The sequence below is a fragment of the Hordeum vulgare genome, chromosome 6H (genome assembly GCF_904849725.1).
Source record: "Hordeum vulgare subsp. vulgare chromosome 6H, MorexV3_pseudomolecules_assembly, whole genome shotgun sequence".
Lineage (NCBI taxonomy): Eukaryota > Viridiplantae > Streptophyta > Magnoliopsida > Poales > Poaceae > Hordeum > Hordeum vulgare.
Genome location: NC_058523.1, coordinates 458,149,347 through 458,163,149, shown reverse-complemented (window position 1 = coordinate 458,163,149; position 13,803 = coordinate 458,149,347). Strand labels below are relative to the sequence as shown.

Sequence of the window (13,803 nt, the reverse complement as noted above, 5' to 3'; positions counted from 1 at the left end):
TATCGTAAAAGACTTGAACACTACTAATTGTTTCCACATTAAAAGAGTAATGTTCAGTAATAGGGTACTCATAATTGTGACAAGTTTTATTATCATTCTTCTTTACAGCATAAGTATCATCACAATAATCATCATAGATAGGGGGCATGCTTTCATCATAATAATTTTGATCATTCAAAGTGGGGGAACTAAAAAGATCATCTTCATCAAACATAGCATCCCCAAGCTTGTGGCTTTGCATATCATTAGCATCATGGGTATTCAAAGAATTCATACTAACAACATTGCAATCATGCTCATCATTCACATATTTTATGCCAAGCATTCTATGTAATTCTTATTTTAGCACTTGAGCACAATTTTCATTTCCATCATTTTCACAAAAGACATTAAAAAGATGAAGCATATGAGGCAACCTTAATTCTATTTTTTTAGTTTGTAGTTTTCTTTTAATAAACTAAACTAGTGATAAAACAAGAAACTAAAAGATTCGATTGAAAGATCTAAATATATACCTTCAAGCCCTAATCTCCCCGGCAACGGCGCTAGAAAAGAGCTTGATGTCTACTACGCAACCTTCTCCTTGTAGACGTTGTTGGGCCTCCAAGTGCAGAGGTTTGTAGGACAATATCAATTTTCCCTCAAGTGGGTGACCTAAGGTTTATCAATATGTGGGAGGCGTAGGATGAAGATGGTCTCTCTCAAGCAACCCTGCAACCAAATAACAAAGAGTCTCTTGTGTCCCCAACACACCCAATAAAATGGTAAATTGTATGGGTGCACTAATTCGGCGAAGAGATGGTGATACAAGTGCAATATGGATAGTAGATATAGGTTTTTGTAATCTGAAATTATAAAAATAGCAAGGTAATTAATAATAAAAGTGAGCACGAACGGTATTGCAATGCGTGGAAACAAGGCCTAGGGTTCATACTTTCACTAGTGAAGTTCTCTAAACAATGATAACATAATTGGATCATATAAGTAGCCCTCAACATGCAACAAAGAGTCACTCCCAAAGTCACTAATAGCGGAGAACAAACGAAGAGATTATTGTCGGATACGAAACCATCACAAAGTTATTCTTTCTGATCAATCTATCCTAGAGTTCGTACTAGAATAACACCTTAAGACACACATCAACCAAGACCCTAATGTCACCTACATACTCCATTGTCACCTCAAGTATCCGTGGGCATGATTATACGATATGCATCACACAATCTCAGAATCATCTATTCAACCAACACATAGAACTTCAAAGAGTGCCCAAAGTTTCTACCGGAGAGTCAAAACATGTGCCAACCCATATGCATAGGTTCCCGATGTCACGAAACCCGCAAGTTGATCACCAAAACATACATCAAGTACTCAAATGAATATCCCATTGTCACCATAGATAGACACATGCAAGACATACATCAAGTGTTCTTAAAGACTCAATCCGGTAAGATAACTTCAAAGGGGAAACTCAATTCTTTACAAGAAGGGAGAAGGGGAAGAACATCATAGGATCCAACTATAGTAGCAAAGCCCGCGGTACATCGAGATCATGACATCTCAAGAACACGAGAGAGAGATCAAACACATAGCTACTGGTACATACCCTCAGCCCCGAGGGAGAACTACTCCCTTCTCGTCATGGAGATCGTCGGGATGATGAAGATGGCCACCGGAGATGGATTCCCCCTCCGACAGGGTGCCGGAACAGGCTCCCGATTGGTTTTTGGTGGCTACAGAGGCTTGCGTCGGCGGAACTCCCGATCTAGGTTTATTTTTGGAGGTTACTGTATTTATAAGACCAGATGGCATCGAGAACAAATCAGGGGGACCCACGAGGGAGTCACGAGCCCCCAGGCGCGCCCAGGGGGGTGGGCAGGCCTCCCTTTCTTGTGGCTTCCTCAGGACTCCTCTCCGGTATCTTTTTCTTCTGGTATTTTTGATATTTTCCATAAAAAATCACGGCGAAAGTTTTATTACGTTTGGACTCCGTTTGATATTCCTATCTAAAAAAGGTAAAAAACAAGGAAAAAACAGGAACTGACACTGGGCTCTAGGTCAATAGGTTAGTCCCAAAAATAATATAAAATAGCATATTCATGCATATAAAACATCCAAAGTTGATAATATAATAGCATGGAACGATAAAAAATTATAGATACGTTGGAGACGTATCACCTATACGGATGAAAACCTTTGGTTTATATAGACACGAGGGGTTTCTAGGGTTACATACAACCGACCTGCAGCCAGTGACAGATGCACCGATCTGGTGTATTTAACTTGGATAACACGCCAGTCTTCGGAGCTTTCCTTCCTGAACACGAGGTCGTCACGATGTGTGATCTTCAACGATACGACCCATTAGGTCGGCCTGTAAGAAATGGGCTGGTCGTCCGAGGACCCCTTAATCCCGTACTCCCTCAATACCCACCAAAAATACTAATTAAATTATCCCACAAAATTCTCTGTCCAAAGCCTATACATCAAACTCGGTGCCACCAACTTTATACACTCGGCCATACCGATTTTCATCTAAGGCAGAACCTATGCCAAACCTTAGCAATCTCGGTACCACCAACATTCCTTTCGGTGCCACCAATATCAGTGACCAACTTCTTGTATGCCATTTTTAAGAATCCATAAATTCTGGGTTTTGGAATCGGTCTCATCGAGATTTGAAAACTGCCCTAGGTCACCCATATCGGCACCACCAAGATTCCTATATCGATCTCATCGAGAATACAAAAGTTGCCACATTTTGCACTAGTTGGTGCCACCGAGTTGGGCAATAATGTTGTAATGGTTGGATTTTTGGAGATGCCTATATATACCCATCCACCACCTCTCATTCGAAGAGGAAGCATGCAGAATACGCATACACTTGCCATATCCATTTTTCTGTGAGAAAGCCACCCACTCATGTGTTGGGATCAAGATATTCCAATCCATCCATTTGAGACTTGATCTCTAGCCTCCACAAGTTTCTTTCCACCCAATCAATCTCTTCTATCCAAACCAAATCTATGAGAGAGTGATTGAGTGTTGAGGAGACTATCTTTTGAAGCACGAGAGGAAGGAGTTCATCGTACTACCGCATATATTACCTTTTGAAGGGTGATGCCTCCTAGATTGGTTAGGTGTCGTTTGGGAGCCTTCTACTTCGTGTTGTGGAGTTGAACCAATAAGTTTGTGAGGGCAAGGAGATCGCCTACTTCGTGAAGATCTATCCCGAGTAAGGCTAGTCCTTCGTGGACGTAAGACATGGTGGAATAGACAAGACTGCTTCTTCATGGACTCTTCGTGGGTGGATCCCTCCATGGACTCGCGCAACCGTTACCCTTCGTGGGTGGAAGTCTCCACTAATGTGGACGTACGATAGCACCACCTATCGGAACCACGCCAAAAATCGCCGAGTCAACCTTTGCATTTGATCTTCCTATCCCTACCCTCTATTTACATGTGCATGACTTTACTTTCCGCTGTTATACTCTTAGACTTGCATGTGTAGGGTGTGCTTGATTTACAGCAATTGCTAAACCTTACCCACAACTAAAATTGAGGAAAAACTAAGTTTTTATTTGGTCAAGTAGTCTAATATACCCTAGACATACTTCGGATCCCACAACCATGTCCTCACCTCCATCACGCAGAGTCGTGCTCCTCGCCACTGTCGACCAAACCTGCTCGTTACGGAGACCTTGCCGGAGGTGACATCCTATGCAACATCACGTGGAGAAATGTGAAGGACCCGGCCATCAAATGCCCTACACCTTGCGCCGCCCTGGAAATAATGTCCTCCTCCTCATCATCATCATGGCATCCGACGTTCCCAACAACGACTGCCTTGTGCTCCTTCAGTCGATGGTGATGACAGTGAGGACGTCCCATCCACGACCAACGCCGTCGACTAGCCTAATTCCGACAAAAAAGAAGAGGACATGGAGCGTCACCATGGCTTGGGTCCCACGAGGGCCACACCCCATATCCTACCCCCCTTCCTGTGCACAACTTAACTTTCCGGGGCTCAAGGCTGATGAGCTTACCGGACATGCAAAAACAAGATGTGGAATACGGACGCTGTCGCTGCGGACGATCATTTAGACTATAGGTTAAAAAAGTCTCGCCCACTTTTATTAGTTGAAATATGTTGAAAATATAAAGATTTTGATCTGGGTTATATGGAAATTATCCGATTTACATAAAAATTACTATCTGATTTGAATGTTTACATGGAAAATATCTGATTCATATTCAAATCACGTTTGAAACATATACGGACACGGTTGAATGACCCATAGATACCTCCTCGCGCGCTGGCGCCGCTCCTGGTTTCCGTGCCCGGGCTCGACTCGACCAGCCAGGCCAGCGCGTCGGTTGCCGTCTCTTTTCCCTTCCACATTTCCCCCCCTCCACGCGGTCCAGACCAGCCAAGAACAACAAACCGCTCCAAAAGAAAAGAGAAAAGAACACCTTTCTATTTCCCACTTTCTTTAATTTTTTTTCCTTCTAGAACGAGGAGCGAGAAGAAACACATTCCGGAGCCGCGCCGGAGCCGTCCGCCGTGCCGGCCTCGAGCCAGCGCACCGCCAAGGCCCCACCCCGCCGAGGGTGGAGGAGAGAAGAGGAGAGGGAGGGCGACGGCGACGGCGACGAGGAGGCGGCTCCAGGAGCCCCGCGGGATAAGCTTCTAGAAGCTGCCGGAGGCGGGGCGGGGGCGAGCGCAGCGCGATCTCGGCCGAACCTGCCGCGCTGAGGAGGCGCCGGGGAGGGCGCCTCCCGGATGCCGGCGCCCTCCGTGACTTGAATGGAAGGCAGATCTCGAGGGCGAGGGAAGCTTCTAGAAGCGGGCTGAGGAGGCGCGGTTAGTTCGTTAGGGTTTGGCCTGGCGGTGGGAGGCGGGGCGGGATGGGGGGAGGCTCCGAGGGAGGAGGAGACGCGGACGAGGCCTGCTGCAGCGTCGGGGACACCTCGCCGGGGACCATCGTGTGGGTGCGCCGGAGGAACGGCTCCTGGTGGCCCGGCAGGATCCTGGGCCAAGACGAGCTGCCGCCGTCGCAGATCATGTCCCCAAGGTCCGGCACGCCGGTCAAGCTTCTCGGCCGCGAGGACGCCAGCGTGTAAGTTTCCACTCTCCTGCCTTTTTGGTTTTCTTCTCAAGAAGAAGAAGACGCCCTGTTAAGTTCGATTACCAGTTGTTTCTGATGCTGCATTTAGGACGCTGAGTTTGGAACTTTGATGGAAGAAACAATGCCTAGGCAGAGTCTAACTGCTATCATTAAGAGTAGCATTTGTCCATGAAATCAGCTAGTTGAATCCTAAATCATGCTATAACCCCAATCAAGTTTTGTTCGAGGAGCCTGGGAGGTGGCTCCGCCTCTGATTGTACCCGGAAATCTGTTTTTTCATGCTCGCTGTTAAGCTCGGTACCAGCTTATTTGCTGTCTGTGCATGCATTTTGAGATGAAATTTTGATCTGTTCACATGATACATTAGGCCATTTCCAACGCCCGGCGCTAGGAGAGGGTGCCAGGGAACATTTCCCAGCCGATCGGCGGTTGCGTCATCAATTCCTAGCGTTTGATGCGGCATCGGCGCAAAATCTTGCCACGAGCTCTGTGCGATCTTTTCCGCATGAGAAAAGACAAGAACCGCTATGTCTAATCGTGTTTTTTGTGTGAATATATTTCTAATCAAAGTTAAAAAGAGCGCTAGGCATTAATTGTACGTTTTGCCAGCGCCTTGTGTTCTTCTGACCAAAGCGCATGCTTAAGCGCAATTATGTGCACATTAAGTGCAATTAAGTGCTAGACGTTTTGCTATCGCCTAGAACCTAGGCACGCCTTTTTGAACTAGTATGTTTCTAATCATGGATAGGGGCAGTGGTTTGCGCCTTAGCACTGGAAGAGAGACACTTGTATTTATCTTTTCCTGTTTAAGCGCCAACGATTGTAGATTCCCTTACAGAGTTGTTGCATATTCAAACCATTAAATTGTTCTTTTTTGGGGAACTTGCACGGCGGTTTGCACCTTAGCACTGGAAGAGAGACACTTGTATTTTTCTTTTCCTGTTTAAGCGCCAACGATTGTAGATTCCCTTACAGAGTTGTTGCATATTCAAACCATTAAATTGTTCTTTTTTGGGGAACTTGCACGGCTGTTTTTAATTGTATCCTGTGGTTAGGTATTTAGTGAAAAATATTTGTTTTATGAAGGGCGAAGGCTGAATGAACACAAAAAAAAGGTTTAAAATGCTGTGATGTCAATTTGTTGCACCCCTTATTTTCTGAAGCGCCTGAATTATCTTTGATTATGTATTATACGGTTCTTAAGTTGTTTCTATGTTTGGTTCCTTGATTTTGTTTGTAGGAAACAATCAATTGATATTATTTTTCGCGTATCTCACAGAAAACGGTAGTTTTGTCGAAACCAAACAGGAGGGAGGGAAACTTACTAATCTTCTGCTCAAGTGAAATAGTACATTTAATATTTTGCCAGTTACTCTTAAGCATATTTCTTGAGAAGTCGCGAAGTAGTTATCTTGCTAATCTGTATTCTGAATAGCAGCCACATATTTATTACAATTTGAGCTCAGCTTCCAGTTGTATTTCGTTGGGACTGTTTTTTCAGGAATTAATAGGCTTTATATTGTATGTTCTTTCCCCATGTACTCAACTAGTGTAAATTTGTCTTTCCAAATCTTCAAAGTATCTAAGTTATGGCAAATTCTTCATTTTGTATAAACTTCCCATCCTCTTATTTTTTCACAGTGACTGGTACAACCTTGAGAAATCAAAGCGGGTTAAAGCGTTTAGGTGTGGGGAGTTCGATGCCTGCATTGAGAGGGCAGAGGCTACTCAAGGGACTGTTTCAAAGAAAAGAGAGAAATATGCACGGAGAGAAGATGCTATTCTTCATGCCCTTGAATTGGAGAGGAAACTGCATCAGACTCAAGGTTTCAGACCTGCCTACTTTTCTGGTACACCCTCTTTAGATTGACAACGTTAAATAACCTTTTTTCATGCTTTAGTTACTTAAATGGGATGTATGGATACGATAACCTAGCTGACATGAAATGCAGCTTGCACGAAACATCGCAAAGACCTTGGAAGCACTCGCTACAAGAGCAAAAAGAGGAAAAGAAAAGATGTATCTGCTCTTCCTGCAAAAAAAGAAGCCAATCAGTATTTTCTCCATGCCGGTTCGAAGATAAACTTTTCAGAGTTGCAGGACACCTCAGAGAATCTCATCAGTAACCACATTGGGGACTTATCCCATGTGAGACATATTCAGGGAGGAGCAAGTTTAGAGAGCAAGGAGAATTGTACAATTGTGAAAAAGAATAGATCGGATGGAAGCGATTTCGCTGAATCTATTGAAAAATGTGACAGACACCGACCACTTGTTCAAGTCTTTCAGAGCAGTGCAAAATTGACGCAGCACTCGCCGCACAATGATGATTATGGGGCTATCTTAATTGGGGGAGATAAAGATCCGTCACCTGCCACCTATCGGGCTAAAAGAAGTAGATATGCATACCTGCCTAGTGATTCTGGTGAAACTCATAGCTATAGTGATTTACCTTCTGCTCAAATGGTTTCTACCGGAGCCGATTTTGACACCGAAAGTTATCTTCAGCATCCAGATTATTCTTCTGAGGAACATACATCTTCAGACTTTGTTGAGAAACATGTATCTGAGTCTTCAGAGAGGGAATGCTCAGAAAGTGAAACAGAAGATGACGCAGAGCTTTTGCAAAGTACGTGTCTTATTAACTTCCCTCTTTTCGTTGTTAAGTAATAAGCAGTAGGGCTGTATGTGAAATCACATTGCCAAATATGGTAACAGATAATTTTGCACCACTCAGCGTACATGCTATCAACATTTTATAGTTATATAGTATTAAAGTATCCAAATCAAATTTGACAAAGGAAAACATGTATTTCCTGACTGCACATTACCCACCTGAACAATAAAACCAGACAAATATAATCACCGACTTTCAAACCCAGGTAAAATACCCCCGGCTGACTATTTTAAAGTGTTTTTTGACCATTTCAATATGGTTTTAGGCAACATGACGCCTACATGTCTGCCACATTAGGCTTCCTGTCTAATAAAATTCACTGCATAATGGATTTAGTCGGAGAACTAGATAGCCTTTCATGCTGATATCCTCCTCCTTGTTATGGCATTGTAGATCATAAGTGTCAAAAGGTGCAGCTAACAGCTGAAGTCTACCCAATGTTTTCTTATAGATCTGCATATATTTTCTTTCTTAAAGATGGTGTCACGAACGTTTGGTTTGTGCAGATGCTGTGGCTTGTGGCCAGAACATTGGTATCTAATCACATAGTCCCACATATCTTCTTTAAAACACAATCCAGACTTGGTAGGTTATACCAAGTGCCCAAGAGAGTTTTGCACTTTTGTTTCTGTGATCCACCTAAATACCGCATTGCCGACCCACCTGTATATGTTCTTGAGCACTTGAAATCATGCATGTAGTGTAGGGTTTCTATTTATTAATTTATGTGTACAACACGGTTAAGTGCACAGGATAATTGGTGAATAAGAGGAATATATGCTGGACAACATGCCTATGTCCAAAGGGAAAATTTTGTTTTTGCCACTCTAGATTTTGCCAATTTTCCTTATGCCACTCTAGATTTTGACATTTCACTTTTGCCACTCAGCTTTTGACAATTATCACAATTGCCATTTAGTGGCAAAAGCAAAGTAATTTCATTTCACTTTTGCCACTCTTAGCTTTTGAAAATTATCACAATTGCCACTCTAAATGTTTTGTTTTTGCCACGAAATGGCAATTCTGATAATTGTCAAAAACTAAGAGTGGCAAAAGTGAAATGTCAAAATCTAGAGTGGCATAAGGAAAATTGGTAAAATCTAGAGTGGCAAAAACAAAATTTTCCCATGTCCAAAACGCCATATGTACGATGGGGCAGTATGATTTTTTTTTAATGACCCATGACTTGTTACTCATTTCGAGTGGGGCATATCAACAGTGAATTAGAGTCGTTGTATGGTACAATGTGATTACATGAGACAAGCATGTTATTATGTTAAAAGGCAAGATCTAGATATAAACCATAGATGGATTAAAAAAACTCTACCAATGGACACTAGCGCCTTTGGAGTTTTTAGTTAGAAGAAACTAGTTTAAGCTCATCCTGCGGAGCCTGTGGAGGCAGCCTTGGCGCAGCGGTAAAGCTGTTGCCTTGTGATCATGAGGTCATGGGTTCGAGTCCTGGAAACAGCCTCTTGCAGAAATGTAGGGAAACACTGCGTGTACAAGACCACCCCGGACCCTGCGCAAGTGGGAGCTACATGCACCGGGCTGCCCCTTTTAAGAAACCAGTGTGAGCTTACCCTGGGGAGGCCAATCCTCGAACCTGGGTGGTCTGGGCACGCACTCACACCTCTAGCCAACTGAGCAGCGTTTGGTTAGCCGTTAGATGACTTATTAATCGGATGGTTAGAAATAATGTTATCATAGCATTATGTATAGATTTCAAATTCACAAGGATGAGTCACCTTGTGTAACCAACCTCTTACTTCCTCCGTTCCTAAATATAAGACTTTTTAGAGATTACACTATAAACAACATTCGGATGTACATAGACATATTTTAAAGTATAGATTCATTCATTTTGCTTCGTATGTAGTCTCCTAGTGGAATCTCTAAAAGGTCTTATATTTTGAAACGGAGGGAGTACATGACAACAAACTCATTACGCTATTTATGTTAGATGAATCCTGTCAAACATGGAATATTGGCATTGCGTGGTTCAAGAACAAGTCTGTCTCTCCACTTTGGAAAGCTTTACGCACCTTTCTTCCTTTTTTAACACAGCTGTTCACATCTATCTTCCCTTCTCCCCACTGCGATTGCAAAACACCATTGCCTTCAGCTTCACCGTTCCCGCACTCTGCATTTCTCTGCTACGAAAAATTAAGGGACTGAGAAACCGGGCTTAGGAAAATATTTTGGGCAGAAATATGCCACCTTAATTTTAAGAAACAAGAGAACTAACGAGGGTTGTTATATATACAATTACTTGAGTCACATGCACATCACATCGTGCCCCATTGTTGTTGTCTTGAACTCTACACCTTTATTGGTCCAGCGTTTCACTATACAGACAGAAAGATTTCGACAACTTTCGTAAATAAAAATAATATACTCCCTCTGTAAACAAATGTAAGACGTTTGTTTACAGAGGGAGTACCTATTTTGTGATTCATGTTTTACTATCACCAATCCTTCATTATTACTGCGGTTTAGATTCTCTTACTGTACCTTGTAATTTTGTTCTAGTTTTCTGTGGTGTTCTGATTTTTTCCTTGTTTGATCGCCTTTCTTATGGTGTTCTTATGAGCAGGTGCTAATAGGATTCTGCTTCCAGAGTTACGCCCGCGTGATCCTTATTTCCTTCGGACTTCTGACAGGTTTGGACATGTGGATAATTATGATGATGATGATGATGATGATGACAATGAGGTGGCCTATTCTGCTTATATGCATCAATTGAATCAATCAGAGGAAGAGGATGGTTCTTCTGAGCTGGGTGTCTCCCGATGGCATATAAAAGGTAAACGTAATAACCGTAGTGCAGTGAAGAAATCCACCCATATGATGGATGGAAAATCCTGTTTGGATAAACCCAATGGTCTCATGAAAGGATCTGTGTACAACACAAATGGTATAAATCATAGAAAAGAGAATGTGCAGATATCCGATCAGCAAGTGCTTAGGAACCAAATCAAAGAGGAGCCCCACTATGACTCTGATGAAACAGATTTATTCGAGGACACAAGCCACCCTGAGGTTAACTTGTATCATAGTCGAACATACCCATCATCCTTGAAGGCTACAAGAGATCTTAGCCGAAGCTACATATATTATAATGACTATGAAAATGATTCTTCCAAGATTTCTCCTCTTAACTGGGATACAGATCAGGTATTTCGTGTTGATCGGAAGGCATATTGGGACGAACCTTCATTTTACCAAAGAAATGGCAGTTCACGTTTAGGTCGCACGGGCCCAATGTTGTTTGATGTTGAGTTGAAAGTCCAAGCCAGCTACCATGGAGAGCATGTTCCTCTTGTTTCCTTGATGAGCAGACTGGATGGCAAAGCAATTGTTGGACACCCTATCCAAATTGAAATACTTGTAGATGGTTCCACTGACCACATGGTTTCTGGTGGTGATATTAGTATGGAAGAGAGCACTGGAGCTCCAACTGCTTGGCGAACAGGCAGGAGGACAGCCATGCAAAGAATTCCCCGTTCTAATCCTTTAGGAGCATCAATGGACGGCGGAAATGAAGGCAGGCTTGCATACCCAGACTGGGAAATGAAACCAGTCTTCACTAAATACTCAACTCCTGCAAATCACCAGGTTAAGGATGATAAGAAAAGCATGTCAAATAGTAAGAAGAGGTCATCAGCATCCAAATCTCAAAAGAAGCCATCCAAGAAAGCAAGTCTGTCAAGCCAGAAGGTCAGAACCCTCTCTTCCATTTCCACTGTAAGAAGGCATCATGGAGGTGGCACTCAAGCAAAGGCGCGTACGCACAGTGGCATTTTTGGTGGCTTGATCAAACCAGAGGGAGCAATTCCACCAGTTACATGTGTGCCTGCAAAGGTTGTGTTCACAAGGATACTGGAAGCAGTTGGCAGGCCACCTCTTGCTGTTGCTCGCCGTTTGAGAATGGCTAGTCCTGCGGCACGCGATCCATCATAGGAATCAACTGGATTGCTGAGTATGGTTGGTATATGTGTCCTGCAAGTTTCATGTACATTTATGTAAATTGAAGAGTCAAGCTATTCAATCATCTGGGCTGCATCATTTGGATAACTCGGGATAGCTGCACTCTTCAACAGTAACGACAACATGTAAAGATGAGTAACGGTTATATACTTCTAACTGGAGGTTGAGATCAATTAGGCTCTCAACACGAGCGCTTCTCAGTTCTCGGACAACAGTTCAGCCAGCGACCTCCACTAAGGGGTGCATCCTTTAGAAGGGCGCAAGTAGCGTTGGTAACCATGGCTTTTGGCATTGTCTCCTGTAAAGTACTAACTTCAGCATTTTAGGATGTCTATTTATATAAACTTCTGCGTCGTCGTGTAGTCAATAGGTCATATGTTTTCTGATGTCATGTATAATTCCTCAACTGTATTCTCACCAGATCTCCGTGTTATTTATTGTCAATGGTTAATAGGTCCTCCGACTGTATGTTTAGAAGAATGTGTAGCAAGTTTGATGTAATATGTGAGAACTACAGCAGTCACCAGATGATGTTGACAGTCTAATTTTCTCTGTGAAGTTTCCGTGAATACTCATGTTTAGTTCATGTCTTCATTCTGGTCGGTACATTTCAAGCTGCAGTATCTTACTCTTTATCAGACCTCAAGATCTGCTGTTTTAACCTGCTACATCCAATGATGCTCCTTTTGCGCACTTTTTTTTTACCCCAAAAGAGAGGCCGCTATGGTCATAAACCGCTACACGCTCCAACCACACTAGCACTGCCAGGCCCAAAATTTACATGATCTGCAGCTCAGACAGAGATCTTGCAAGATCCCACAGGAGGCCAAGCCAAGGCTGGAAACCCTACATAACCAATTCAAACTAACAAACTAGAACTACCATGACAAAAAGGAAGGAACAAGGCAGAAGAAGCCTCAGCCGAAGATGATGTAGCAAAGCACTAGTGAGGAGATCTACAATTAGCCACCATTCTGAAGCACTCTACTCCAGCCCTGTGATGCATACACCTCACTTGCTACCCGCTCGATGAGTTTTGCCCCCAGCTTTAGCACCCTTTATCTTGGCTCCTTTATGTACAAGATAGACCAATCCATGATCCAAGAGCACATTAGTTTGATCATAGTCATGGAATTAGAGATGATTTCTCTCTCAGAAATAATGTCATTGTGGCATCTGCAAATCATCTACAACATTGCACCAACCCCCACTAGCACTAACTGTCTATCAAGTTTCTGAAAGCCTTTAATACAACTTCCAAAAATACTCAGACATGTTAACAGGGGTGGAATTAAGGGCAAAAACACCTTCCAAAAGACCCCCAATCAATCTAGCAGCAACAAACTGAAATAAATAAATGTTCAATAGATTCATCTTGTCCGCACACATCACAACACCTACTACCTTTCCAACCTCTTCTCAAAAGATTATCCTTAGTTAGAATACTTTTCTTGGTCATTAACTGTAATTTTTCAAGGGATTTTTGTTTTTCACAAAAATTTCTGGGGAAGGCCACAAGCAAACTTGACCAAAAAAGACGTACAGGGATCTAATACCATTTTTTCTGTCTGCGGTATGCATCTATTTGATTTTGTCTTTGCCGCCTGTCATTCGGACCTCCTCACATCTCAGTTTCAAGCTATTCTGTAATTCCAAGAGTTCCCCAAATATGGTTCTTCTATTGGTAAAACTATGGCAGCCTCTGGTAACAACATCAACCACATAAATGTTATGATCAAAACTAAAGATAGTACAGTCTAAGATAAAAAATAATAAAGGTTCATCTCCCATCCACCAATCTCCCCAAAATCTATACTTTTTACATCTCCACTCACTTTCTTACAGTGTTGATAAAAATCTCTTTTGCTCAACTGGCTATACCAAACGTGAGTCTCCCACCTTGGAGTTAATACCGGAGATACAATATCCTTTCACATATTTACTAAGTAAACCATATTGTCACAACCTAGTATATGTTTCTAGTTTCCAAAACAATTTAGCAGGCA

The 13,803-nt window shown here is 42.7% G+C and overlaps 1 protein-coding gene across 1 annotated transcript; it reads left to right on the top strand.

Moving 5' to 3' along the window:
- Window positions 1-4,384: 4,384 nt before the first annotated feature.
- On the top strand, window positions 4,385-12,366 carry LOC123401314 (uncharacterized protein At1g51745-like). The gene is made up of 4 exons (XM_045095094.1): window positions 4,385-5,120; window positions 6,771-6,979; window positions 7,082-7,759; window positions 10,404-12,366. The coding sequence occupies exons 1-4, from the start codon at window positions 4,909-4,911 to the stop codon at window positions 11,768-11,770; spliced, it is 2,466 nt and encodes an 821-aa protein (XP_044951029.1). The 5' UTR covers window positions 4,385-4,908; the 3' UTR covers window positions 11,771-12,366.
- The last annotated feature ends 1,437 nt before the right edge of the window (window positions 12,367-13,803 follow it).